The sequence below is a fragment of the Panthera tigris genome, chromosome B4 (genome assembly GCF_018350195.1).
Source record: "Panthera tigris isolate Pti1 chromosome B4, P.tigris_Pti1_mat1.1, whole genome shotgun sequence".
Taxonomy (NCBI): domain Eukaryota; kingdom Metazoa; phylum Chordata; class Mammalia; order Carnivora; family Felidae; genus Panthera; species Panthera tigris.
This window is the reverse complement of record NC_056666.1, coordinates 38,474,219-38,501,809: the sequence shown is the minus strand read 5'-3', so window position 1 is coordinate 38,501,809 and position 27,591 is coordinate 38,474,219. Positions and strand designations below refer to the sequence as shown.

General features: G+C 39.9%; 1 protein-coding gene across 7 annotated transcripts in view; it reads left to right on the top strand.

Annotated features, from left to right (window-relative positions):
• PARP11 (poly(ADP-ribose) polymerase family member 11) overlaps positions 1 to 27,591 on the top strand; it is a 44,707-nt gene that overhangs the window by 3,116 nt on the left and 14,000 nt on the right. Inside the window, exons 1-5 of one of the 7 annotated variants that reach the window (XM_042991604.1) lie at positions 5,660 to 5,676; positions 20,415 to 20,525; positions 22,350 to 22,478; positions 23,545 to 23,665; positions 26,835 to 26,910. In XM_042991604.1, the coding sequence (XP_042847538.1) occupies positions 22,353 to 22,478; positions 23,545 to 23,665; positions 26,835 to 26,910 (323 nt within the window). In that variant the 5' untranslated portion in view covers positions 5,660 to 5,676; positions 20,415 to 20,525; positions 22,350 to 22,352. Of the gene's footprint in view, positions 1 to 5,576; positions 5,677 to 20,411; positions 20,526 to 22,349; positions 22,479 to 23,544; positions 23,666 to 26,834; positions 26,911 to 27,591 lie in introns of those variants that run through there. The other 6 variants (XM_042991603.1, XM_042991601.1, XM_015540848.2 and 3 more) reach the window with 6 other exon arrangements.

The window sequence follows — 27,591 nt, the reverse complement described above, 5'->3', positions numbered from 1 at the left end:
CCCTTGACTGATGTCCCCCAGTTTAAGAAAGGGGCAAAGTCTGCAGAGAGGAATTGCCTTTCTCCGCCCCTTTGTCATTGTCTTCTTCCTCTTTTCCAGGGTTGGAATAAGTAACCACTGTTACATATGAAGGAGTTTCAGTTTCCCTCCATCACACGGAGAAAGGAAACTGAAACATGACAAACATCTGTGAGGTTACAACCCCATTTATTACAGTATTAAGACCTTACTTTCAATGATAAACTCTTCCATAATTCCTTTCCACATATTACTCATACTGTTAGGATCTGATGAGTTAGCTAAGGGAGGAGAAAATGATTTTCTCAAGATCACACAGGTGAGTGAGCAACAGAATTATATTAGTGCCCATGTCCTGTCTTATGAGGTGGTAGCAGTGGTAACATTTGTGTGTTGGTGCAGTGCTTTACCTGCTGAACCGTCTTTTTCTCTGTTATTTTATGTTCACAGCTGCCACCAGACTCACTTGGCACTGTGATTTTTATCTTTCCTTCTCCTGTCAAACTTCTTGAAAGAATAGTCTTAGGCTTTTTGTCATTCTTATCCATACCTCTGCTCTGCCAGCCCCACCTCTGCCCCTAACACCTTACTGGCTAATGGTCACCAAGAATTTTCAAATCTACACATACAGAAGCGACCTTTATGCCTCCAGCCTCTTCCTTCTGCAACATTAATGCACTAGGGGTGTTTCTCAGGAGTCTTTTTTATTCTCCTGGGACTGTATACTCCTTTGGATTTCTTTTCCTTTCTGTGATTTATTTCTGAATAATAATCTTAACTGCACTGCCTTCTTCTACCCCTGAAATGTTTTACTGTTAACCTTTGTTTTCTCTTAGCACATCTTTTTTTTTTCCTTGTGAGTTCTAAGGCTTCAGATATTACTGTAGTGAATATGCCTGCCAAATGTACATTTTCAGTCCTGAGCCTATTCCTGAGCGAGGTCATGGACACCTCTACTGGTTGTCTCTCTGATAGTTCCAACTATCAACTATAGGTCAGAACCAGACTACCAGAGAAACCAGTCATTGATTCATTATTTCACCCACTCAACAAATATTTACTAAGTATCTACTACATATAAAACGTTCTAGACACTAGGGAGGAGGATTACAGACATGGATCAAGTCAGAGTCTGCTCCTAGGGGTCTTGCAATATGGTTTGGGGGAGAGAAGGTGATACCAGAGCATACAGGGGACTAGGAGGGTTTAGTAGCGTAAGTTACATTTGAGCTAGGTGTCAAAGTTATAGAAGTGTTCTTATGGGAATGTGAGGAGAGCAAAATGACCATAGACCACCAAGGTGAAAGAGAACAACAGGTACAGTTTGGATAATGGAGTGAAATGGGAAGAGTGCATACCTGATGAGTAGATTCTCAGTATGGGCATTTTGAGAATGAGGATGAAGGGGTTGTGGGTGGTGGTGACTAACATCTGTGTATTATCTCTTCTGAGTCAGGCAGCGTCCCTCAGGCCTGGGGGACGATGGAGGTAAGATTTGTTCCTGGAAATTGAAGTTCTATAGTGAACATAGTGTCTATGAAGATGTGTTCCTAGATCAACAGACAGTCATGGGTTCATATACTGATAATCTGTATGTTGGCATTCTTTGTAATCGTCCCAGTAGTGGATTGAGTTAAGCTTAGAAAGTAGTGTGACGTGCCAGTGTTTGGTGGCTGAGGCGGTGGTAAACAAAGTATATGCACACTGAGTTTATCTAATACCCATGCGAGGTAGGAATTAAATCATTATCCTCACTTTTTTAGTGATGATACTAAGTCTCAAAGTTTGGTGAACTTTCTGAATAAGGACGGAAACAGGTTTTAAATCTAGGACTTTCTGGCTCCAGAACACATACTCTTGCCAGTCGGACTTAACATATGGGATTCCAAGTGGGTAGAAAAGGACCTGTGTGAGGCGACTGGGTGGCTCAGTTAAGTATCTCACTTTGTCTCAGGTCATGATCTCACAGTTTGTGGGTTCAAGCCCTGCATTGGGCTGTCTGCTGTCACCACAGAGCCTGCTTTGGATGCTCTGTTCCCCTCTTTGCCTCTCTCTGCTTGCTCTCTCTCTCTCTTGCAAAAATAAATAAATTTTAAAAAGAAAAGAAAAAAAAGAAGAGTGGTGTCTGGGTGACTCATCGGTTAAGCAGCTGACTTCAGCTCAAGTCATGATCTCACAGTTCATGAGTTCGAGTCCCGCATTGGACTCTATGCTGACAGCTCACAGCCTGGAGCCTGCCTCAGATTCTGTGTCTCCCTCTCTCTCTCTGCACCTCCCCCACTCATGTTCTGTCTCTCTCAAAAATAAATAAACAGTGCAAATTAAAAAAAAAGAAAGTAAGAAAAGAAAAGGACCTGTGAGGAAAGTCACAGGGAGTTGAGATAAGGAAGGGTTCCTGAGCTGCAGAAAATCATGAACTTTTTGTGACACAGACTCTCATGTGTTTAGAACTTGTTTCTAGTGGTGCAGCACCTGAGCACGAGTAGGGAAATGATACAGCCTCCTCAGGATTGGCACGGCACATGCAGCACATGGCCGAGGAAATGAGTCGAATGTTTTTTGGCGTCTCAGAGTTTGGTATACAGGCTGCAGGCAGACATTTGCAACAGGTTTGAAGGATGGGGTGAGGGGAAATGCTGAGTATGACCCACCTGTTCTAAAATTCTCAAGCAGAATGTTGAGGTCTTTGGTTGATGCAACTCATCCCCTAAGAGTTAGGTCTGTTTTTGAAATAGTATCTGATAACACTCATCTATTTATTGAGCACTTAATATAAGTCAGTCAGTTCTATGCCTCCGCACTTACAGTGGTGAACAAAACAGACTAGGCCCCAGCCCTCATGGGCTTGCAGTGTAGTGCAGGGAGGCAGACATTAAGCCAATAATTAATCACACAAGTAACATTTAACTGCAACTGCAGTAAAAGCTTTGAAAGAAAAAGAACAGTGAGGGTGCCTGGGTGGCTCAGTCAGTTAAGCGTCTAGCTGTTGATATTGGCTCTGATTGTGATCTCACGGTTCCTGAGATCAAGCCTAGAGATGGGCTTTGTGCAGACAGTGCAGAATCTGCTTGGGATTCTGTGTCTCCCTCTCTCTCTTGTCCCTTCCCGACTCATTCTCTCTCTCTCTCTCTTAAAAATAAATAAACTTAAAACAACAACAACAACGACAATGTATCATAGAGGGAGCTAATATTAGATTGAGAGACCGGGTAAGTCCACTCTGTGAAAGTCACTTTTACAGCAATCTGAAGGATTGAGCAAGAGTCAGCCAGGTGAAGGTTGGATGGGAGGCCAGGAGGGCTATTTAGACAACAGAAATAGTGTGAGCAGAGACCCTGAGACAGAAAGGAACTTGGTGCCTCAGGCAGAGAGAAGCCATGTGTGGCAGGAACCCAGTGAACCAGGAGATGAGGCCAGTAGGTAGGCAGGAACTAGCCAGACATGTTTAGAATTTTGAATTTTGTCCTTAGAGGAGTGCGAAGCCATTGAAGGATTTTATATAGGAAGTGGCATTATCATATTTGTGTTTTTAAAAAGACCATTCTGACTGCTGTGGGGAACATGAGTTATGTATTAGGGAGGGTGTTAGGCAGAATAATGACCTCCCAAACATACCTACATCCTAATTCCTAGAAGTTGTAAGTATGTTAGATTGCATAGCAAAGGGGAATTAAGATTGCTAATCGGCTGACCTTATGATTGGGAGATTGGTTATTTGGATTATCTAGGTGGACCCAGTGCAATCACAAGCATCCTTAAAAGCAGAAGAAGGAGACAAAAAGCCAGAGAGAGATGTTACTATGGAAGAACAGTCAACATTGCTGGCTTTGGAGATGAAGTAAGGGAGACACAAGGCAAGGATTGTGGGTAGCTTTTAAAAGCAGGAAACGCCAAGGAAACAGATGCTTTCCCTACAGCCTCCAGAAGGGAATCAGGCCCACGGTGATTTTAGCCTAGTGAGTTCCATGTCAGACTTCAACATAGGTGTGAGATAATAAATTTGTGTTGTTTTCAGCCACTGAGTTTATGGTAATTTGTTCCCTCAACAATCGAAAATTAATCCAGAGGGGCATCAGAAAGGCTGTTGGAAGACCACTTGGGGATCTATAGTGTAGTCCAGGGTGAAGTTGAAGGTGATCTGGACTAAATCGATGGTAGTGGACAGAGAGAGACAGAAGTGGATCAGTTCATGCTGCGCTTTGGATGAGGAGTGACAGATTTCTGGCATGGGCAGCTGGGAGGAACGAGATACTTTTCACTGAGATGGGGAGACTGGGAAAGTGGAAGTTATGGTGGAGATCAAGAGTTTGGTTTTGGGCCTGTTCTAGGTTTAATGTGCCTGTGAAGCACTCAAGCAGGAAAGTCAAAGAGGCTATTGGCTATTGGGTAGTTGGGTCCGGAACTCAGAGGAGAAGACTGAGCTAGAAATGGCATTTTGGACTTAATCTATGTGGATGGCTTTTAAAGTCATGAGAGTAAGTGAGGCTCCTAGGACAGTGTTTCTCAAACTTTGAACACCCATGCAGATCACCAATTTTAAACAAGAAAGTAGTATTTAAAAAATTGTTTTCAGTATTGAAAAGGATGATATTTTTGCAGCCTCTTACAAAGTATATATCTGTCTTGTTGACAGATAGCTTGAGATGTAGGTTAGATCCAGACACTCTGAATTGTCCCGCCTGTATTTCTACTAAATTAGGAGACTCCATGCTAGAGTTATAGATTGTCAAGATTTGCAACTGGTATTTGCTGGCTCTGTCAGATGTTTTGGGATGCCAAGACCAAACACAGACTGAGAAAGCATGAGATTTTTCCCTGAAGACTATTCCTAATGCTCCATCAGTTGCCAAATTGACACACTTAAAAGATTAAGTAACTGTAGGGGTGAATGTTTCAACCAGCCTAAATGTTTGGAAGATAGGAGCAAATGGATTCTTAGTCATTCTTTGAGTACTTCAGTCTCTGGAAAGTATCTGTTGGTGTTTTGTTGTAACATTTGGATGTGTTCCTTATATATCCACAAGCATAAAATCATTCTCACTTTGCTGAGTGAAGAAAGCCATCCAATTCTGGGAAGGAGTCACACCTTAGCAATTCAACCATTTGCAGCATAGTTTCGTGACCAGCAAATCTGGTATCTTATTCTCCTCATTAAAAACTGAGATGTTTTGGCCTTGAAGTAATGGTTCAGGTTAGTTAAGCTGCTGGGTGTATTTTAGCTAAGCAGCCCTCTGGAAATCAGGAATGGCTATTCGTATTATCAGCATCACAAAGAAATATTTTTATCTCGTCTCTCCCTGTGGAAACTCTTGTCAGCGCTTTTTTTTCCTTGACACCCTTTACACTCGAGTAGGAAGGGTAATTTTGCAAGCACTGCCATTTCTTTCCACACAGCCAAGAGCACATACTGAGTTGTCAAGATTTGCTGACACTCAATTTTCATTATTTCCTTCAACACTCAGTTACAATCAGGAGGCATATTGTTGACTTCTAATTGTTCCATGTGTCTAAAACGCCTTTTAGTAATGCAGCAACACCTTTTCTTGTTGTTTGTATAGCTCATGCTCTGTCGATTTTGAGCGGGGTGCACCTTTTCCAGCCCACGTCACGGCTCACAAAAGCATCATCGTCTAAATGAAAACTGTCTTCCCTTGTGCCGTGAGTTTTCACTGATAAGCAGAACAAAAAGTTATTGAGTACTTCTACCTCATTACAGAGTACATATACTACACGGACCGATTTGTGTTTTTCCACAAGTAGTTTGTTCAGTTTTAAAACAAAATATATGCTGAAACACTCATGTGATAATAATTGCTCTCTCATATCATGTGCCATTGATATTATGTGACTTCCAGCAGAGTCCTATAATAAAGAAATTTTGTCAATAGCTGTTTTTTTTTTTTTTTTTTCCCCACAATTAAATTGGGCATTAAATTTGGGCTAACAGCTTCTTAGGAATATTAAGACCTTACCGTTTTAGCTGAGGAATGCCTCTAGTTTTGGTCTCTTCTCTACCCTGTCAACAAAGTAAATTGATTTGAGGCTTTGTTTGAAGATGAGGTGAAAGTTCACTTGGTTCTACACCACCATATTTGCTGAACACTAGCTGATACGCACTGATCAGCAGAGACTGAACATACTGACATAGCAAGTTGGTAACTTTAAAGAAACCCATGAAAATCAGTATTACTCATACATTTCAACTTTACAAAATGTATATGAGCAAATTTCTTTAATTTTTCCTCTGAAAATGCCTGTGAACTACTTCATGATTCTTGAGGACTGATCATGTTTTGAAGTTGCTGAGAAGGACAAGAAAAGGGGCTAGGACTGAGTGAGCCCACAGAACCTAAAAGTTGCAGGCGATAGATTTTGTGGCAAAAAACGTAAGACAATCTAGAAAGTATGATTTCATGGAAATCAAGAAAAGAGTAATTCAGGACAGAGGGTAAGCTGTGGAATGTTACAGAGAGGTCAAGTAAGATGAGGACTGATAAAAGAGCATAGGGTTTAGCAACATGAAGCTAGGATTGGAAATCCTAGCAAGTCCAGTACGTTTGTTTGCTTGTTTGTGATGGTGGCGGGAGGTATTGGGCCAGAAGCTAGAGAAACTAAATTAGAGTGGATTTTACAGTGAATGGAAAGGGAGGAAATGAAAAGGTGTGTATAGCAAAGAGTTCTAGTTAATCCACCAGTGGAGATAAAATGGAATCCTAAAAGTGTACTGAATCCAAAAGAAGATAGAAAAAGATGAAAAGGGAATAAAGAACAAAAGGAACAAGTAAAAAGCAAATGGCGAGATGATAAACTTAAACCTAGTATCAATAATCATACCATAGTAAATGCTGTAAACACTTCAATTAGAGCACAGATTGTCAGATTAGAGTAAAAAGTAAGACCCAACTCTAAGCTGTCTACAAGAAACACACTTTGAATATAAAGATGCAAGTAGGATAAAACTGAATGGAGAGAGATCTGTGGTGCTGACAGCAGTCAAGAGAAAGCTTGAGTAGTATATTAAAGTGGGTTTCAAAGACGATGATATTAGAGTAAAGAACGTCATTTCCTATGATACAGAGGTCAGTTAATCAGTAACAACCCTAAACATTTATATACCTGATAATAGAGCTCCAAAATACATGAACCAAAACTAATAGAACTGTAGGGAGAAATAGACAAATCCCATTATCGTTGGAGACTTTACTACTCCTCTCTCAATAATTGCCAGAATAAGTAGATAAAAATGAGAAAAGGTATAGAAGACTTGAACAATACCGTCAGTCAATCAACTTGACCTAATTCACATTTATAGACCATTACACTCAACAATAACTGAATACACTTTTTTTTTTTTTTCAACTATACAGGGAACATTTCACAAGATAGACCACATTCTGGACTGTAAAATAAGTCTCAGTACATTTAAAAGAATTCAAGTCATATAAAGTATGCTATCTGATCAAAATGAAATTAAATTAGAATTCAGTAAAAGAAAGATCTGTAAAACCCACAAGCGTCTGGTAAGTAAATAGCACTTTAACGTATCGGTCAAAGAGGTAGAAAGTATGAAGGTAACAGATCAAACTTGTGATAAGCTGCTACAACAGTACTGAAAGGGAAATTTATAGCTAAATTGATGCCTGTATTGGAAAGAAATGTCACAAATCCATGACCATAGCTTCCTCCTTAAGAAACTAGAAAAAGAGCAAATTAAACTCAAGCTGGAGCAAGGAAATAAAATTTAGAGTGGAAATCACTGAAATGAAAACAGAAAAATCAATGAATGCATAAGCTGGTTTTTTTGTTGTTGTTGCTGTTTTTGTTTTTTTGTTTTTTTGTTTTTTTTTTTGAGGAGCATAAATAAAATTGATAAACTTCTAGCCAGACAGATCAGGAGAAAAAGAATACAAGTTATCAATATTAAGAGAGGTGACATCACTACATATTCTACAAACATTAAAGGGTAGTGAGGGAATGTTATGAACAATTTAACGTTAAAGACACAAACTACCAGAGCTCACTGAAGAAGAAATAACATGAATAACCTAAAATCTATTCAAGAGTTCAAATTTATGGAAAAGGCCTACCCACAAAGAAAACTCCAAGCCCAGATGGTTTCTCTGGTAAATTCTAACAAATATTTAAGGAAGAAACAATACTAATTCTGCACAAGCTTTCAGAAAATTGAAGAGAAGGTTATACTTCACAACTCATTCTATGAAGCTGGCATTACCCTGATACCAAAACCAAAGACATGATAAGCAGCTAATGAACACGGATACAAAAATTTTAAGAAAAATTTTAGCAAATTGAGTCTAACATATAAGAAGACTGATGCATAATTACAAAATGGTGTTTATCCTCAAAATGGAAGGTTGGTTTAATATTTGAACAGCAATCAATGTAACTCACCATATAAACAAACTAAAATAAAAAAAAACATATGATCATTTCAATGTATTCGGAAAAAGCATTTGGCAAAATCCAGTATCCCTGATAAAAACTCCAACCCGGGAGTAGAAGACAACTTGTTCAACCTGATAACGGATGGGCAGAAAAGGGCTAACTCAACAGGCCTGGGGTGCTCAAACTGTGTACATTCTCAAGAAAGGCCTGGGCTCTTAAAATAGTTTGTCTGATGAGTATATTTGCATGCCTGAGATCTTGAGCCATGCTATCCCAATTTATCTAGATAGTTTATACTGGCAGTGTGATTTATGGTGAACATTTGCTTTCTCTCTAGAGGTCTGGAATGTCCGTAGCTGAGGTCAGTCACATAGAGTGCTAAATGCTTACGTGACTAACTCCTAGTAAAAACTCTGGACATGTAGGCTCAGGTGAACATCCCTGGTTGGCAACCCTTTGTACTTGTTTTCACATATGGTTGCTGGGAGAATTAAGTGTGTCCTATGTGACTCCATTGGGAGGGGACACTTGGAAGCTTATACATTTTCCTCTGGACTTCATGCACTTTTCCCTTTTGCTTATTTGACTCTGTATACTTTTACTGTAATAAACTGTAACCATGAATAGAACAACTTCTGAGTCCTGTGAGTCCTTCTCCTATGAGCCTGAGGGTGATTGTGGGAACCCCTGACATAAGGGGCATCTACAAAAACCTGTGTCTAATATCAAACTTAAGAGTGAAAGACTGAATACTTTCTCACTTAGATCAGGAACAAATGATGCCCATTCTTTATTCATCATTGAATATGCGCTGGAGATTATAATCACTGCAATAAGGCAAGAAAAAGAAGGCATGAGAAATAGCAGTCATCTATATGCTAAAACAAAGTAAGGCAATCTGTATCTCTCTATCTCTAGAAATGCCTGTATAGAAGATCTGATGGAATGTCCAAAAACCTAGAAGTAATAAGAAGGTTTAGTAAGGATGCTGAGTATAGGATCCATGTACAAAAAATAATGTACCTCTATATATAAGCAACATTCAACCAGTAATTGAAATTTTAAATGCAATTCCATTTACAATAACAAAAAATGTGGAATACTTAGGCATGAAGATTGCATAAATGATGTGCAAACCCTATACACTGAGAACTATAAAACATTACTGAAAAAAAGGTAAAGAAGACCTAAAACAAGTCAATAGATATGCCTCAGGGCGCCCAGGTGGCCCAGTCTGTTAAATATCAGACTCTTGATTTCAGCTCAGGTCAGGATCTTACAGTTTGTCAGATTGAGCCCCGCCTTGGGCTCTGTGCTGACAGTGCAGAGCCTGCAGAGTTCTCTTGCTCTCTCTCTGCCTCTCCCCTGTTCACGCTCTCTCTTTCAAAATAAATACATAAATGTTAAAGAAAGAAAGAGATGTGCCTCATTCATGGGTTGAAATTCTCAACATTATTAAGATGGCAATTATCTCCAAATGGGTCACATACTACACCATCCCAATCAAAATTGAAAGGACCTAGTAGAGCTAAGCAATTTTGAAAAAGAACAAATTTGGAACACTAACACTACCTGATTTAAAGATTCATTGTGAAACTACAGTCATCAAAACTGTAGTATTAGCAGTAAGATAGAGAAAATGATTATTAGAATAGATCAGAATCCAGAAATAGACCCACCAACATAGATACTGATTTATTGTTTTTTAATAAAAGGATTAAGTGGAAAAAGGACAGTTGTTCGATGTTTGGTCAGAGGTTGTGTTTAAGCCTCTTGTGCCAGTGGAGGTTTCCACTCTGTGTTGATCCCTCCATATGCAGCTTAGGAAATGTTTTCAAGTCTGTCCCATGACCTGCTCTGATCATTCCTGGGTAGGTACAGCCTGGTGCTTGTACACAGCCTTCCTGACTATCATGGTTAACTGTAATCCCAGGAGGGCTTTCCTTAGTTATCCCTGTTTCTCTATATTAAACTTCTGTATGCTCTACCATTTGGCTTGTATCGGAGCTTTGGGCCTCTTCATTGCTTTTCCTGGATATTTCCGTTATTTTCAATAACGCTCTTTGGCATGAGGTTCTCTATTTTCTGTTCCAAATAAAGTCAGTCCCCTCAGAGACATGGAGCTCTTTGTCCCTACAGTGTGCCTTTCCCCCTCAGTAGAACCCTGTTGCCACTATACCTGTGGCTTGGGGTGGGAGTGGCTTTTCCCATAGTGATTGATACCCGGTCTTTGGGTGGAAGGGGTGTTGGTAGCCCTGGGTCTTCTTGACTTACTCCTTCTGACATGGAACTTCCACTTTATGAGTAAACTAGAGGGGTAGCAATCAGGGCTCAGTATCTCTAATCTACTGCACCTGGAGTAGAGTTTCCACCACATGAGCTAGGACTGGGTGGAGGAACCAGGAGGTCCGTCCCATCTATGGCCTGCCCAGAACCTCTAGGCTGAAGGGGATGAGAAACACCAACAGCCTGCCCCTTCCAGGATGAAACTAGCCCAGGACTAGGATATGGAGGGAAAGGGAACCCCTGTCTTCTTCTCTGCACAGACCTGAGGTAGAGCTTCTGTAACAGAGTGCTGGAGGAATGGGGTAATGGAACAGATCTTGGCTCAAATGCCACACTCTCACCTGTTCTGAGATTTAGTAGATTTTTTCTGAATAAATGTTTCTCCATTTGCTATATGCCCTTAGAGACTTTACATGTTTTTGTTTGTTTGCTTTGGTTTTTAAAATGATGCTCACCAACTAAAATGCAATTTTGCTGGGAAGGCCCACTGAACTCCTTACTGTGTCATTCCAAAAGCTCCACCTTGTTTTTAAGCTTTTAATAGCAGGCTTTGGATCTTTGGATCTTCTTCTTAGACAAGAAGATTTCTTGTCTTAGAGACAAGAAAGTTTTCATTACCAAATATGATTTTTCTGAAGATACTGTGTTTATACTAATATTTTGTTAGCATTTTGTTCACTGTAATATTTTATTCAATGTAATAAACTTATCAGAAAGCTTTTAACTGGTCTGGAAGATGGCATTATTTTTCTCCTATAGACTGGGATTTTGATGTTAAATTACTTTTCCACATAGCCTTTCTATTTGATGACCCAGATTGACTATTCCCAGGTTCCATATAGTCTCTTTGGATAGATAGCATTATAGACAGATTCGACCAGCATACCCACTGCACTTGAAAATTTATAAAATGCTTTTCCGGTTTATACTAGCTTCTTTTCTTCATAGCCTGGTGTGCCAGAAGCATCAATCCTGCCAATTAAAAACTGAACATTGGCATGGTAGCTGAACTAATTTGTTCAGCTAGCATTTATTAATTGCCTACTCCACGACAGACAGCTTGCTCACATTCCTCTTATTGCCTATAAATGTGTTCTAATCTAGGTCCATTATTACTATGGTTAATGTATTGTAAAGTTATTAATTTAAACTTGGCTTACTCTTTGAGCCTCATTATACAGAATAGCCCTTCCTTTGGAGGAGTAACTTATTGTAGGAAACTATAAGACTTAGTCTTATGAACTAACTCTTGGGAAAAAGCCATAATGTCTGAGAAGTAAAGCAACCAAATTAAGCTTTCACAATAGAGGAGAGAAGGAGCAACTGTCCATATATGAAAATGAAGCCATCCGCGTTGGCAGTTTAGGGAAGAACTGATGCTCAGGAGGTCTTGGGTGTTTCTTTAATCTCCTTTGTACTGCTAACTCTATGATTCTGTTTTTTACTTTGTTTTTTGTTTTTGTTTTTAGTTTCAAGGTTTGGTTTTGTTTTGTTTTGTTTTTACGTCTATTTTTTGAGAGAGACAGAGGCAGCGTGAGTGGGGGAGGGGCAGAGAGAGAGGGAGAGACAGAGAATCCCAAGTAGGCTCCCTACTGCTAGGGCAGAGCTGGACATGGGGCTCAAACTCATGAATCTGTGAGATCGTCACCTGAGCAGAAACCAAGAGTCAGGTGCTTAACCTAAGAATGAAACAGGCATCCCTCAAGTTTTTATTTAAATTCCAGTTAGTTAACATATAGTGTAATGTTAGTTTTAGGAGTAGAATTCAGTGATTAATCACTTACACCCAGGGCTTATCACAACAAATGCCCTCCTTAATACCCATCACCCATTTAACCCATCCACTGCTCACCTTCCCTCAGTTTGTTTCTCTGTTGTTGAGGGTCTGTTTTATGGTTTGCCTCTCTCTCTCTTTTTTCCCCCTATCATCATCTGTTTTGTTTCTTAAATTCCATATGTAAGTGAAATCGTATGGTATTTGTCTTTCTCTGACTGACTTATTTTGCCTAGCATAATACACCCTGGCTCTATCCATGTTACTGTAAATTGCAAGATACCATTTTTTTTATTACTGAGTAATATTCCATTGTGTGTGTGTGTATGTATCTACATATGTTTGTTTGTTTATATGCACATCACATCTTCTCATTCATCAGTCGATGGTCATTTGGCTCTTTCCATTAATTTGGCGATTATTGAAAATGCTGCTGTAAACATTGGGGTGCATGTGTCTGTCCCTTCAAATTAGTATCCTTTGGGCAAATACCTAGTAATGCAATTGCTGGGTCATAGGATAGTTCTATTTTTAATTTTTTGAGGAACCTCCATACTGTTTTCCAGGGTGGCTACACCAGTTTGCATTCCCACCAACAGTCCAAGAGGGGTCCCCTTTCTCCACATCCTCACCAACATCTGTTGTTTCCCGTGTTGTTAAATTTAGCCATTCCGAGGAGTGTGAGGTGGTAGCTCACCGTAGTTTTGATTTGTATTTCCCTGATGATGAGTGATATTGAGTCTGATGATACTTTCATATGTCTGTTAGCCACTGGATGTCTTATTTGGAAAAATACCTGTTCATGTCTTCTGCCTATTTCTTAACTGGATTGTTTGTTTTCTGGGTGCTGAGTTTGATAAATTCTTTATAGATTTTGGAAACTAACCCTTTATCAGATATGTCATTTGCAAATATTCTGAAGGTTGCCTTTTAATTTTATTGATTGTTTCCTTCACTGTGCAGAAGCTTTTTATCTTGATGAAGTCCTGATAGTTCATGTTTGCTTTTGTTTCCCTTGCCTCAGGGGATGTGTCTAGTAAGAAGTTGCTAAAGCCAATGTCAAAGAGATTGCTTCCTGTGTTCTCCTCTAGGATTTTGATGGTTTCTTATCTCACATTTAGGTATTTCATCCATTTTGAATTTATTTTTGTGTATGGTGTAAGAAAGTGGTCCAGTGTAATTCTTCTGCATGTAGCTGTCCAGTTTTCCCACACCATTTGTTGAAAAGATTGTCTTTTTTCCATTGGATATTCTTTCCTGCTTTGTCGAAGATTAGTTGACCATATAGTTGGGGCCCATTTCTGGGTTTTCTATTCTGTTCCATTGTCCTATTTGTCTGTTTTTGTGCCAGTACCATACTGTTTTGCTCACTATAACTTTGTAAGATAATTTGAAGTCCAGAATTGTGATGCCTCCAGCTTTACTTTTCTTTTTCAAGATTGCTTTGGCTATTTGGGGTCTTTTGTGATTCCATACAAATTTTAGGATTGTTTGTTTTAGCTCTGTGAAAAATGCTGGTGGTGTTTTGATAGGTATTGCATTAAATGTGTAGATTGCTTTGGGTAGTATAGAAATTTTAACAATATTTGTTCTTCCAACCCATGAGAATGGAATGTTTTTCATTTCTTTGTGTCCTCTTCGGTGTCTTTCATAAGCATTCTATAGTTTTCAGAGTACAGGTCTCTTTACCAATTTGGTTAGGTTTATTTCTAGGTATCTTATGGTTTTTGGTGTAATTGTAAATGGGATCGATTCCTTGATTTCTCTTTCTGCTGCTTAATTATTGGTGTATAGAGATGCAACCGATTTCTGTGCCTTGATGTTGTATCCTGAGACTTTACTGATACCATATAGAACTTCATATATCAAGTTCTAGCAATTTTTTGGAGTCTTTCAGGTTTTCTACATAGAGTATTATGTCATCTGTAAATCGTGAAAGTTCAGCTTTTTCCTTGCTGATTTGGATACCTTTTGTTTCTTTTTATTGTCTGATTTCTGAGGCTAGGACTTCCAGTACTATGTTGAATAACAATGGTGAGAGCAGACATCCTTATCTTGTTTCTGACTGTAGAGAAAAAGCTCTCAGTTTTGCCCCAGTGAGGATGATATTAGCTATGGGTCATTCATATATGGACTTTATGATGTTGAGGTATGTTCCCTCTATCCCTACTTTGTTGAAGGTTTTTATCAAGGATGGATGCTGTACTTTGTCAAATGCTTTTTCTGCATCTATTGACAGAATCACACGGTTCTTAGCCTTTCTTTATTAATTTGGTGTGTCATGTTGATTGACTTGCAAATACTGAACCTCCTTGCAGCCCAGGGATAAATGTTACTTGATCCTGGTGAATGATTCCTTTAATGTACTGTTGGATTCGATTTGTTAGTGTTTTGTTAAGAATTTTCGCATGTATGTTCATCAAGGACATTGGCCAGTAATTTTCTCTTCTAGTGGGATCTTTGTCTGGTTTTGGAATCAATGTAATGCTGGCCTCATAGAGTGAGTTTGGAAGTTTTCCTTTCATTTCTCTTTTTTGGAACAGTTTGAGAAGAATAGGTATTAACTAATCACTTAATGTTTGGTAGAATTCTCCTGGGAGGCCATCTGGTCCTGGACTTTTGTTGGTTGGGAGATTTTTTATTACAGATTCAATTTCTTTACTGGTTATTAGTTGTTCAAATATTCTATTTCTTCCTGTTTCAATTTTGGTAGTTTATATGTTTCTAGGAATTTATCCATTTCTTCTACCCAGTTTGTTAGCATATAATTTTTCATAATATTCTCCTTTAATTGTTTGTATATCTGTGGTGTTAGTTGTGATCTCTCCTCTCTCATTTGTGATTATATTTATTTGGGTCGTTTCTCTTTTATTTTTGATAAGTCTGCCTAGAAGTTTATCAATTTTATTACTTCTTTCAAAGAAACAGCTCCTGGTTTCATTGATTTGTTCTTCTTGGGTTTTTTTGTTTGTGTCTCTATCATTTATTCCTATTCTAATCTTTACTATGTCTCTTTTTCTGCTGGCTTTAGGCTACATTTGTTGTTCTTTTTCTAGCTCCTTTAGATGTAAGGTTGGGTTGTGTATTTGAGATTTTTCTTGTTTATTGAGTTAGACGTGTATTGCTATATACTTCCCTCTTTGGACCACTTTTGCTGCATCCCAAATGTTTTGGATGGTTATGTTTTCATTTTCATTTGTTTCCATGTATTTTTTTAAATTTTGTACTTAATTTTCTGATTAACCCATTAGTTTGTTTTTGTAGGATGTTATTTAGCTTCCATGTATTTGTGGTCTTTCCAAATTTTTTCTTGTGGTTGACTTCAAGTTTCATAGCATTGTTGTTGGAAAATATGCATGGTATGATCTCGATCTTTTTGTACTTATTGAGGGCTGATTTGTGACCCAGTATGTGATCTATCCTGGAGAATGTCCCATGTGCACTCAAAAAGAATGTGTATTCTGCTGCTTTAGGATGAAATGTTCTGAATATATCTGTTAAGTCCATTTGGTCCAGTATGTCATTCAAAACTATTGTTTCCTTGTTGATTTTCTGCTTAGATTATGTGTCCATTGCTGTGAGTGGGGTGTCAGATTCCCCTGCTATTACTGTATTATTATCAGAGTTCCTTTATGTTTGTTATTAATTATTTTATGTATTTGGGTGCTTTCAAGTGGGGGTATAAGTATTTACAATTGTCAGATCTTCTTGTTGGATAAACCCCTTTATTATGATATACTGCCCTTCTTCATTTCTCGTTAAAGTCTTTGGTTTAAAATCTAGTTTGCCTGGATGCCTGGGTGGCTCAATTGGTTAAGCATCCAACTCTTGGTTTTGGCTCAGGTCATGATGTTGCAGTTCGTGAGATTGAACCCTGCCTTGGGCTCTGCTCTGGTAGCACAGGGCCTGCTTGGGATTCTCTCTCTCCCTCTCTCTGTGCCCCTTCCCTGCTCACACTCATTCTCTTTCAAAATAAGTAAATAAACATTTAAAAAAAATGTCATTTGTCTGATGGAAGTATGGCTACTCTGGCTTTCTTTAATGTCCTTTAGCATGATAAATGATTCTCTATCCCTTCACTTTCAATTTGGAGGTGTCTTTAGGTCTAAAATGAGTCTCTTGTTGGCAGCATATAGATGGGTCTTGTTTTTGTTTTTGTTTTTAATGTTTATTTATTTTTGAGAGACACGGAGAGACAGAGCATGAATGAGAGAGGGGCAGAGAGAGAGGGAGACATAGAATCTGAAGCAGGCTCCAACTCTGAGCTGTCAGCACAGAGCCCCATGTGGGGCTCGAACTCATGAACCATGAGATCGTGGCCTGAGCTGAAGTGCTGAAGTTGGACGCTTAACTGACTGAGCCACCCAGGCACCCCGATGGGTCTTGTTTTGTTTTTTTTTTTTAATCCGTTCTGACACCCTGTGTCTTTTGCATTTAGTCTATTTACATTCAGAGTGATTGTTGATAGATATGAATAGTGCCATTGATTTACTTGTTAAGTCATTGTTTCTGGAGATTTTCTGTTTGTTTGTTTTTTCTAGACTTTTTTGCTTTTGGTGTTTCTTTCCCACTCAAAGAGTCCCCTTCAATATTTCTTGGAGGGCTAATATAGTGGTCATGAACTCTTTTAGTTTTTGTTTGAGAAACTCTTTATCTCTCCTTCTCTTCTGAATGACAACCTTGCTGGATAGAATATTCTTGGCTGCATATTTTTCCCATTTAGCATGTTGAATATATCATGCCACTCCCTTCTGGACTGCCCAGTTTCTGTGGAGAGGTCTGCTGCTAACCTTGTTTGTCTTCTCTTGTAAACTAGGGATTTCTTTTCCCTTGCTGCTTTTAAAATGTTTCCCTCATCTCTGTATTTTGCAAATTTTACTACGATATGTATTGGTGTTGGCCTGCTTTTGTTGATTTAGATTCAAATTCTCTGTGCCTCCTGGAGTTGGATGTCTATTTCCTTCCCTAGATGAGGGAATTTTTCAGCTGTAATTTGTTCACATAAACCTTCTACCCCCCTTTCCCTCTTTTCTTCTGGGACTCCTATGATATGAATGTTATACTTTATGAAGTTGCTGAGTTCTCTGAGTCTACATTCATGATCCAATATATTTCTTTCCCTCTTCTTTTCTGCTTCATTATTTTCCATAATTTTATCTTGTTTTTAAATTCTTTTTTCTTTTATTTGAGAGACAGAGAGCACACGCCAGGGAAAGAGGTAGAGGAGACAGGGAGAGAATCTTAAACAGGCTGCACGCTCAGTGTGGAACCCTATGTGGGGCTTGATCCCATGACCCTTGGATCATGACCTGAGCTGAAATCAAGAGCCAGATATTCAACTGACTGAGCCACCCAGACACCCTGATAATTTGATCGTTCTGCATTACTTATCCATTCCCCTCCTTCTTCTATCCTTGTGCTCATTACATCCTACCAGTTTTGCATCTTGGCATTTTTATTTTGGCCTGACTAGTTTTTAGATCTTATCTCTGCAGTAAGCAACTCCCTGGTGTCTTCCATGCTTTTCTCAAGCCCAGCTAGTATCTTTATGATTGTTGCTTTAAATTCTGAATCAGGCATATTACTTACATCTGTTTCGATTAGATACCTGACCATGACTTTTTCTTGTTCTTTCTTTTGGGATGAGTTCTTCTATCTTCGCATTTTGTCTAGGTCTATGTCTTATTCTCTGTGTTAGGGAAGCCTGTTATGTTTCCTGTTCCTGAGGCTTTTTGAAGAAGAGGTCACATAGTGTCCAGGTCCTTGTGCTTCAGGGAGTTTCTCTGGTGTGTGCTGTGTGCACTCTGCTTCTGTGTCTTAGTTACTCTATCCTTCAGACTAGTCATCTGCAGAGGCTCTCCTTGTCTACAGTAGACAGTGTTTGGACCTTGACCAGAGTGTGGCAAATTTTAACTGGGTGTGCTCTGGTCTCCTTGTTAAAAGAGACCAGATCCTATTTCCGCTAAAGCTAGGGCTTTGCAGCACACTGTGGTCAGTAGACTTGGTGGGGTGGGGGGTGTTTATGCTGGCCTTCTGGGGGAGGGGCCCACTACTCTGGTTCTCAGGCACACTTGCCGTAGTAAAGAAGCACCTGCAGAGTGCATGGGAGTGGAGCTTGGTGTAAGCGGTTTAGGTCACCACTGTTGGCACTGTGCTGTTACTGAAGTTAGTTTATGCTGTGGGACAGGGGAGGGAAATGGCACCAGCCCTCTCGTTCACACTGGAAAGGGGAGTTTGCACCCACCACTGTCTGGGAAGCCCTCCGAGAAGAGCAAACAGTCTCTCTGTTTTCCAAGTGTCACTGAGATCCCTGCCTTCACCCTATGTCCCAGCTATCTGCCTACACAGCAGTACAGTGCACCTGTGTTGTATCCCAGGCAGGCCCACTGAGTTATAAAACTCTAAACTTTAGGGACAGTGTGGCACAGATGTGCGTTGGTCCTCTGGAGAAGGGTCTCACTGGGCTGGTGCTGGTTTGTCTCAGAAAGGCAGTGGCATTGAAGTGCAGGAGCTTGGAGTTTAGAGTAAAGCACAGCAAAAAGCTGGTGCCCAGGTTAGCCACCCTCAGCAGGTGTCTCTGCCCTTATACTAATAAATGGGGCAGTGCAATGGCACCTGCTGGCTATTTTGTCCCCTGAGAGGCACCACCACCTCTCCCAGATGTGCTCCAAGAAGGGAGAACCATTTCTCCCAGTCCATCCAGGGGATCCTCAGATCACACTGTCTGCTCCTGGGCCTCTGCCCTGCTTTCCCACAAGAGCACCACAGGGCCTACCAGGCTCCACACCAGCCACAGTGCAGACTTCGAAAACTTCAGTCTTTGAGCCCCACTGGTTATAAAAACTCGCCATAATCAGCCCCTCTTGTTTTCCCAGTCAATGACTGGGAAAGTGTTTTCCTTGTACGATTCCCTCTTTCTTTCTTTCTTTCTTTCTTTCTTTCTTTCTTTCTCTCTCTCCCTCTCTCCCTCTCTCCGTCTCTCCATGACCATGGCTCCTTCCCCTCTGCAGCACCTGTGATCCTTCTCTCCCCCAAACCATGTCTCTGCACCTCCTACCCTCCACAGTGTGGCCTCTTCTCTCCCCCTAGTTGTGCAGTTTGTTCTGTCCTCAGATTGATTTCTTGGGTGTTCAGAATGATTTGATATTTGTCTAGCTGTGTTCGAGGGGTGAGGCACGCCTAGGGTCCTCCTGCTACTCCACCACCCTAGCCCCCCCCCCCCACTAACTATGATTCTAGACAAAATAACTGCATTTTCCCTGCTTGATTTTTTCTCTAACTTTGATTGGAAGATAGTGACTTTTCCTGCACATGGGGTTATAAAAGACAAAATATTTTGTGGAATTTGAAGTGCTTTAGAAATGTTCACTACGGTGGCACCTGCCTATAGTGATGCCCTCTCCAAAATAGGGATAAATATGAGTCTATTCTAGGTCCCACCCAAAGCTATTTATGACAGGAAATTCTGGAAGGACTTTGGTAAAGTACTTACATTTGTAGCCTGGCTTAAAGTGTGATCTTTGGGACAGTGTGACATAGCAAAGCACAAGTGATGCATGTATACTGTGTAAAGGGTATTTTATGTTTCCCATTTCTTGTTTTTATTTCCCTCTTCTAGTAAAAAAAGATAGAACTCCTAAGTCAAATATTTACCTTAACTATTACCTTTAAACTCATCTTTCTAAATTTTGGGAGTTATTTTCAGAAGAAAAAATAAATTTAGGTCATTCTTGCTTTCTCACAGTGGAATGAACAAATGATGAGAACAATAATAGAAGAAAGAGCAGGAGCTGGAATAGTTAATATGAACAATTGGTCTTAAATTTTAAACAATGGGCTTTATTTTCTGATTGAAAGGTATAAGGCAAATAGTGGGTCCTGTACCTGAAGCTCTTGACCCTAGGGTGTTCTATTTTTCATTTCTTAGCAGCCAGTCAACTTTAAAACATGAAGGAAAAGTCCAGAAAATAATCGTAAAGCATTCCTTGGAGAAGTTTCCAAACATGAATAAAAATTAACAAGCCCCCTTCATTGAGCTCAGGTACTGTACTTGGTACTTTACTGAATTATCTCATTCATTTCTAACAAGAGCCCAATGAGGAAGGAGCCTTTAATCTCCATTTTATGAAGCAGAAACTGTGGCCTAGACGAGGTAATTAGAAACTTATCCTAGGTTATACAGCTTCTGGATACAGGGTGGACCATCTTAAGTAATGAAATTTAAAACAAATATTTTATAAATTACTCAAGTAGTTACATATTCTTTGTAAAATAAATCAAAGCTGTAGGAAATACAATTTTTAACAAATCACCGATAACTATATGTTTGTATGTGTGTATATGTTGTATATACACACACACCCACACTCCCCCCTCCCCCCCGCCACACACACACACACATCTGAAACACACATAGTAAGTTGATAGTCTTGGTTAACCCTGAGGAAGGAAGGAGAGAAGATATCAGAAATGGAAGTGATGATGGTCAAAAACGTTTTTAGCTTTATCTTGAATGTTTTGACTTTTTGCAAGGAGAATATTTTCATATATTAATTGTGCAATTTACATTTATTCAGAAACCCTGAGGACACATTGGCTAACCTCATCGCCCTTTTTCTGGTGACCCTCTCTTCATCCTAGTCTCTACCCAAGAATGTTTAAAACTTTTCAAAGATTACGTGTACATGAGTTACTTGATATAGTGATGATTATAAAGTCATCATTGATGAAGTACAAAGCAGTATAGTATGGTGGTTACAGGCACAGGCCCTGGATCCAGACTGCCTGGGTTTGAATCCTGGCTTCCTTTTTGTATGACCTCTCTGTGCTCCAGTTTCCTCATTTATAAATTTGGGATAATAATACCTATTTTACAGGATTGTTGTGAGTCCTAAATGAGCTATTATATGTACAGCACTTAGTTCTTGGCATATTTTAAGAGCTAGATAAGAGTTACTGCAAATTATCCTAACACTCAGAAAACAACTATGATAAATTGTATATACATCCAAACTTTCTTCTGTGTGTGTGCGTGCCTATATGTGTGTGTGTATATATACACATACATACATGTACATCCAAATACATTCATGTGGGTAAATATAGATGAATTTTTTTATTAGAATTGGATTATACTATTTCTATGTATTGTAATCTTCCTTTTTACTTAACTCTATAGATTGCAAACATCCTTCCATGTCATTAAATGAAGTAATGAATGTTTAAAACAAAACTCAGGTGTATTTGGTTTTAACTAATGTGATACATGGATTCTTTTGACCAAATATGTGAACATATGGTAAGACAGAAATTTCTTGGCTCTGTACTGAGAATCTGGAGTGCTGATAGATATTGAAATATCTTAAATCATTGGCACATTGATATATCTTACTTAAGTGTATTATTATTTGTTTTATTTGTTAAGCAGTGATATTCAGCCTTTTTAAATGTTTGTCTTCAGAGTCAATATGCCAGAGAAAATGGTATTTTTATTTTTTAAGTTTATTTATTTATTTTGAGAGAGAGGGGAAAAGATTGCAAGCAGGGGAGGGACAGAGAGAGAGAGAGAGAGAGAGAGAGAGAGAGAGAGAGAGAATATCCCAAACAGGCTCCATGCTGTCAGCGCAGAGCCTTGATGTGAGGCTCAATCTTACAAATGATGAGATCATGACCTAAGCCAAAATCAAGAGTTGGACACTTAACTGATTGAGCCACCCAGGCACCCCAGAGGATGGTATTTTTGAAGTGTCACCATAGTAAGGACACTTGGAATACGGTTCTTTGTTAGAAGAAAAAAGATGTATAAAAAGTACATTGATTGTTAAGAAACATATATTTCTTCTTCTGCCCCTTTCTGGCTTTTCAGGAGATGTTTCACAAAGCAGAAGAATTTTTACCCAGAACGGCAAATAGTGAGATGGATGAGATGGACACGTCAGACACCCAGTGGGGCTGGTTTTACTTGGCGGAGTGCGGGAAGTGGCACATGTTTCAGGTACCTCCTTTCCAGAATGAATGTAGCACAAGGGCGTCCCCTTCAGTCAGCATCACTTTGCTGACGCACAAAGTAGCAGTGCAGACCTGGAAGGAAATCAAACCTTAAGGAAATCAGGTAGCTTGACTAAAAGAAAAATGAGAAATTCTTCTAGTCCTTTTCCTTCTCCTTTCCCCAGGTTTTCTCAATCATGTATTTATTTATTTTTTTTAACGTTTATTCATTTTTTTGATAGAGACAGAGCGTGAGTGGGGGAGGGGAGAGAGAGAGGGAGACACAGAACCTGAAGCAGGCTCTAGGCCCTGAGCTGTTAGCACAGAGCCCAACGCGGGGCTCGAACTCACGGACCGTGAGATCATGACCTGAGCCGAAGTCGGACGCCCAACCGACTGAGCCACCCAGGCGCCCCTCAATCACGTATTTAGAAGAAGCAGTGCGAGTTCACTGTGTGTACAGAGGCGAGTGTGACTGAGTTGCGTAGTCTCAGTATGGCTGAACAACTGCAAATTCCATTTGGTGAACGAGGAGGAGGGGAAGAGAGCAAGCCCATATTAAGCACCTTGTGTCCGCCAGGTATTATGTTAGATGTTGCAGGTATATTTTCTACTTTAGCCTCACAGCAGCTCTGAAGCAGATGTTAACACTCTGTCTCATGGTCAAAGAGCAAAACTCAGAAAGGCTAACGGAATCTGTCCAGAGTCACGGCTAGTGAATTTCAGCCAGTACCCAGAAGCTTGGTGGTCTTTCTTTACTTAGAAGCCTACCTAAAGAAGATTTAAGTTGAGCCGGTTAGGAAGTTGTAATTATTGTAATCATTTGTAGAAATTGTAACAATCTGGAGAGAGGGATTATCACCAGTTGCTGGAGTTTCTTCGCTGGAAGTCCTTACACCCTTTTGCACACGCCTGCTTAGCGGTGATTCTCCCTGTGTGTGGGAACTAGAACAGGCGCTCAGTCAGTTCCCCTCATCACTCCAGTCTCTGTCTCTGTGACCACAGAACCGCCTCTGTGGCCAAGTCATTGACACGAACAGCTGGTAAATGACACTCTCTGGTTTGTCTTAAAGCCGGACACCAACATTCAGTGTACAGTTAGCAGTGAAGATATCGAAAAAAGCTTCAAAACAAACCCTTGTGGCGCCATTTCTTTTACTACTTCCAAATTCAGCTACAAGATAGACTTTGCAGGTATGTTTTTTTCCCTAATAGTTGTGTGTTTTTAGCATATTGATACAGTAAAATCTACAGTTGTGAAGATGAGAATTAGTTAATATATTTGTGCACAGTGAAATAAATCCTTTTTGTCATACACAAAAATCTCTCTGTAAAAATTCAAGATTTAAAATCTTGCACACCATTACCTTTTGTAAAGGAATATTTGTATGCTCATCATACAAAACACGTATGAAGATTGTCATATCTTTTGAGCTTATGTAACAGTTTTCCTCTAAGGAACACAAAACACTTTTTAGCTGTTGTTTTGTTCATCATTGAAATATCTGGGAATCTTTGTATTTTAAGGATCCATCTGAGAGGTTAAGTAACAAAGTCATAGGTAGCTGGTGATAGTTTTAAGACCAAAGTTCAGCTGAACGACCCATCTCTTAGTGTCTTTACCAGAAAACTATTTCTTTAATGGATGTTGCCTTTTGCCATTTTCTGATTTCATTGGCTCTTTCACAGAACAGCCAGCTAATCTGGAAATCAGTCCTACTTTGGATTTCATCCATGATCTATGGGCATGGTTGTAGGTATCCCATGAAAAACCTGTCGGATTCAACTCTTTTAGTTTCAAGCTGTTGGTTTCAGCTGTTTGTGGCATAGAGGCATACAAGACCTAGAAGGGGAGCCTTTTTGTTTTTTAAGGTTTTATTTTTAATTAACCTCTCCACGCAATGTGGGGCTCAAACATACAACTCCAAGGTCAGGAGTCACATGCTGTACTGACTGAGCCAGCCAGGTGCTCTGGAAGGCTTTCTTAATAAAGCGTATTTTGGCTGCCACGTGGTTCAGTCATATAGATGTTCTGTCCTAGTTTCTATGAGTAGTGTCTTTTTGTTGTTGTTGTTGTTGTTGTTGTTTATATATATTTTATTGTCAAATTGGTTTCCATACAACACGTAGTGCTCATCCCAGAAGGTGCCCTCCTCGATGCCCATCACCCACTTTCCCCTCTCCCCCACCCCCCATCAACCCTCAATTTGTTCTCAAGTATTTAAGAGTCTCTTACGGTTTGCCTCCTTCTCTCTCTGTAACTTCCCCCTGCCCCTTCCCCTTCCCCTGGTCTTCTGTTAAGTTTCTCAGGATCCACATATGAGTGAAAACATATGGTATCTGTCTTTCTCTGCCTGACTTATTTCACTTAGCATAATACTCTCCATTTCCATCTACATTGCTACAAATGGCCAGATTTCATTCTTTCTCATTGCCAAGTGGTATTCCATTGTATATATAAACCCCATCTTCTTTATCCATTTGTCGGTTGATGGACATTTAGGCTCTTTCCATAATTTGGCTATTGTTGAAAGTGCTGCTATAATCATTGGAATACAAGTGCCCCTATGCATCAGCACTCCTGTATCCCTTGGGTAGGTTCCTAGCAGTGCTATTGCTGGGTCATAGGGTAGTTCTATTTTTAATTTTTTTAGGAACTTCCACACTGTTTTCCAGAGCGGCTGCCCCAGTTTACATTCCGACCAACAGAGCAAGAGGGTTCCCATTTCTCCACATCCTTGCCAGCATCTATAGTCTCCTGATTTGTTCATTTTGGCCTATGAGTAGGGTCTTTATGGCAGAGTTGTGTTGTGTTGTGGTGTGGGCGGGTGGTGACACTAAGAAAATTCCCTTGGATGAACTAAGGCCCAGAAATGGTGAAGGGGATTTGTCCAGTAAGAGATTGATGCAACCAAATCTCTAATCATTATTGTCCCCCCCAAAGTTTTTATTTAATTATTGAGAATTAAAACCATTATATTCTTCTTCCCAACTAACCTATAACTGCTTTTTTATGACATTACTGCCTTCAAGGGCCCTGACATTTGTCTTTTTGCTGCAGTGTAGACAGAAGGTATTCGCTAGACCTTTCAGACATCTTGTGTACAAGTGCCAGTTTGAAGCGATACTAAGACGTAGTGATACGCACACACATCAGGCTTCATGTAGAGGATGAAGTTTATCAACACATTTAATTCAGCAAGCCACACATTTCTGAAAGAATATTTGCTAATAAACTGTATTTTGGGGAGAGCTTTCTCTCAGACCATACAGTTTGTTAAAAAATGTCTTTATCAAGGAATAGGAGTCACATTCAATAATTTAATTCCAGCAGCCCCTGTATATGATGATACTGCATCAAAGGTATCATCAGCATTTCGAATGTACTGTTTGCAAAATTAGCTCCAACTGTTTTGCCATAAGCTGACTCAGGTGCTCTTGGTAAAAATGGTGAAGAGGAAACTCAGAGTGAGGTAGTAGAAGACCCTGCAGCCTTTGCCTCCTGTGCTGAGGTGATCTTGCTTTTTCCTGCACAGCGGTGATGCCAGTGTGTGTGCAGAACCTAGGGGAATCCGAAAAGGGCAGGGCACACTTTATATTTTACAGCATTTGCCTGGATGGGTGAAGCTCTTTATTTTGGAATGGAATGATGCCAATTAGATAAGATACACTGACTGGGATCTCAAAGTAAGCCTCAGCACTAAACTTTGTGGGAACGAAGACATGGATCTGGTAACAGTGCCACAGCTAAGGCACAGAAGAGAGAAGAAGATGACACTTCCACTTAGTTATTAGTCTTACCTCACCAGAACCTCTTGAAGAAGCACGTATTTAGTCTAGCTAGATTTTCTATTGTTGGTTTTGGTATAGGGTGTAGAGAAGGCCAGAAGTGTACCAATTTTTGAAATTCTGTGAATTCTTTCAGTTTTATAGTGGTAGTGTATCTTTTTATCATTCCCAAAATTTTTGGAGCAATCAAAGTACACTTCCCATTCATAACCTGACCAGAAGATTCGGTACTATAATTTTATTCTCTTTCTAATACTCTTCATTTTCCTAAGTCTTGCACCGTAGCATCAGCTTAAGCTTAAGTGTGCTACAGAAAGGTGCAGACCCTGTGTACTGAGCAGTCTGAGCCTAGCATCCTGTGTGTGAGCGAATGATGGAGCCATGTTCCCTGAATAGCGCTCCTAGGATGTCATGAATAGATGTGTGCAAGGGGTCCTTGATACACTGTGCTCACCAGCGCCTCCCCAAGTGCCATGGTTCCGGATCGCCATGTGCTGTGGCTACACATCTTCGTGACTATTTGTAGCGCAATCTGTCCCTACCGCCTATCTAATATCTTTGTCTTTGCCTACAGAAATGAAGCAAATGAATCTCATCACTGGAAAACAGCGCTTAATAAAAAGAGCCCCCTTTTCTATCAGTGCTTTCAGGTATTGTAAAGAGAACAGGGATAGAGAGAGTGGGCTTTCCTCCTCTTTTTGAGTATTTGACAGAGGCACAAATAGGCTGAAAATGTTTGGGTAGCTTATTTAACGATCTTGATGTTGGTCTTTTCATGGCTGAATTTTGCATTAGTTGATGAAGTACAGTATGATGGTTGTCTGCCCTTGTTTCCTTTCCTGTTATGCTCTTCATTTCCCCTTCTGTATTTACATTTTTCATGTCTTTAGGATGGTCACAGAATGCCATATGGTCTCTGCTATAAATCCTTAAAATAGCTTGCTGAAGTAGGTTTGAATTAACTTGTAAATACTCTAGAGCCATCCAGTTATATGGGCTACTTATAACTCCTAGGCACTTGCCCCCTTTTTCTCTACCTCCACTGAGCCCCATTGGGCAACTCCTGGGAGTGATTCTAAATCTGTAATGACCAAAGGAGACCTAAAGAAGGTGTGAGCTCTGTGGGACGGCAGCACAGCCCTCTGCTCCTGGCTCTGGGTCGCACATTGTCCTGTTTGGTTTCTCTGGCGGTACACAGCCCTAAAAGAGAGCTGTAGATGCCAGAAAAGAGTAAGTATTTGTTATTCCTGTGAATGAAATTGAAGGGGAAAATCTTCGGGAGCATACCTCCTACTTTCTGTCATGGTCCCTCAAGTAAATATTGCTGTTCA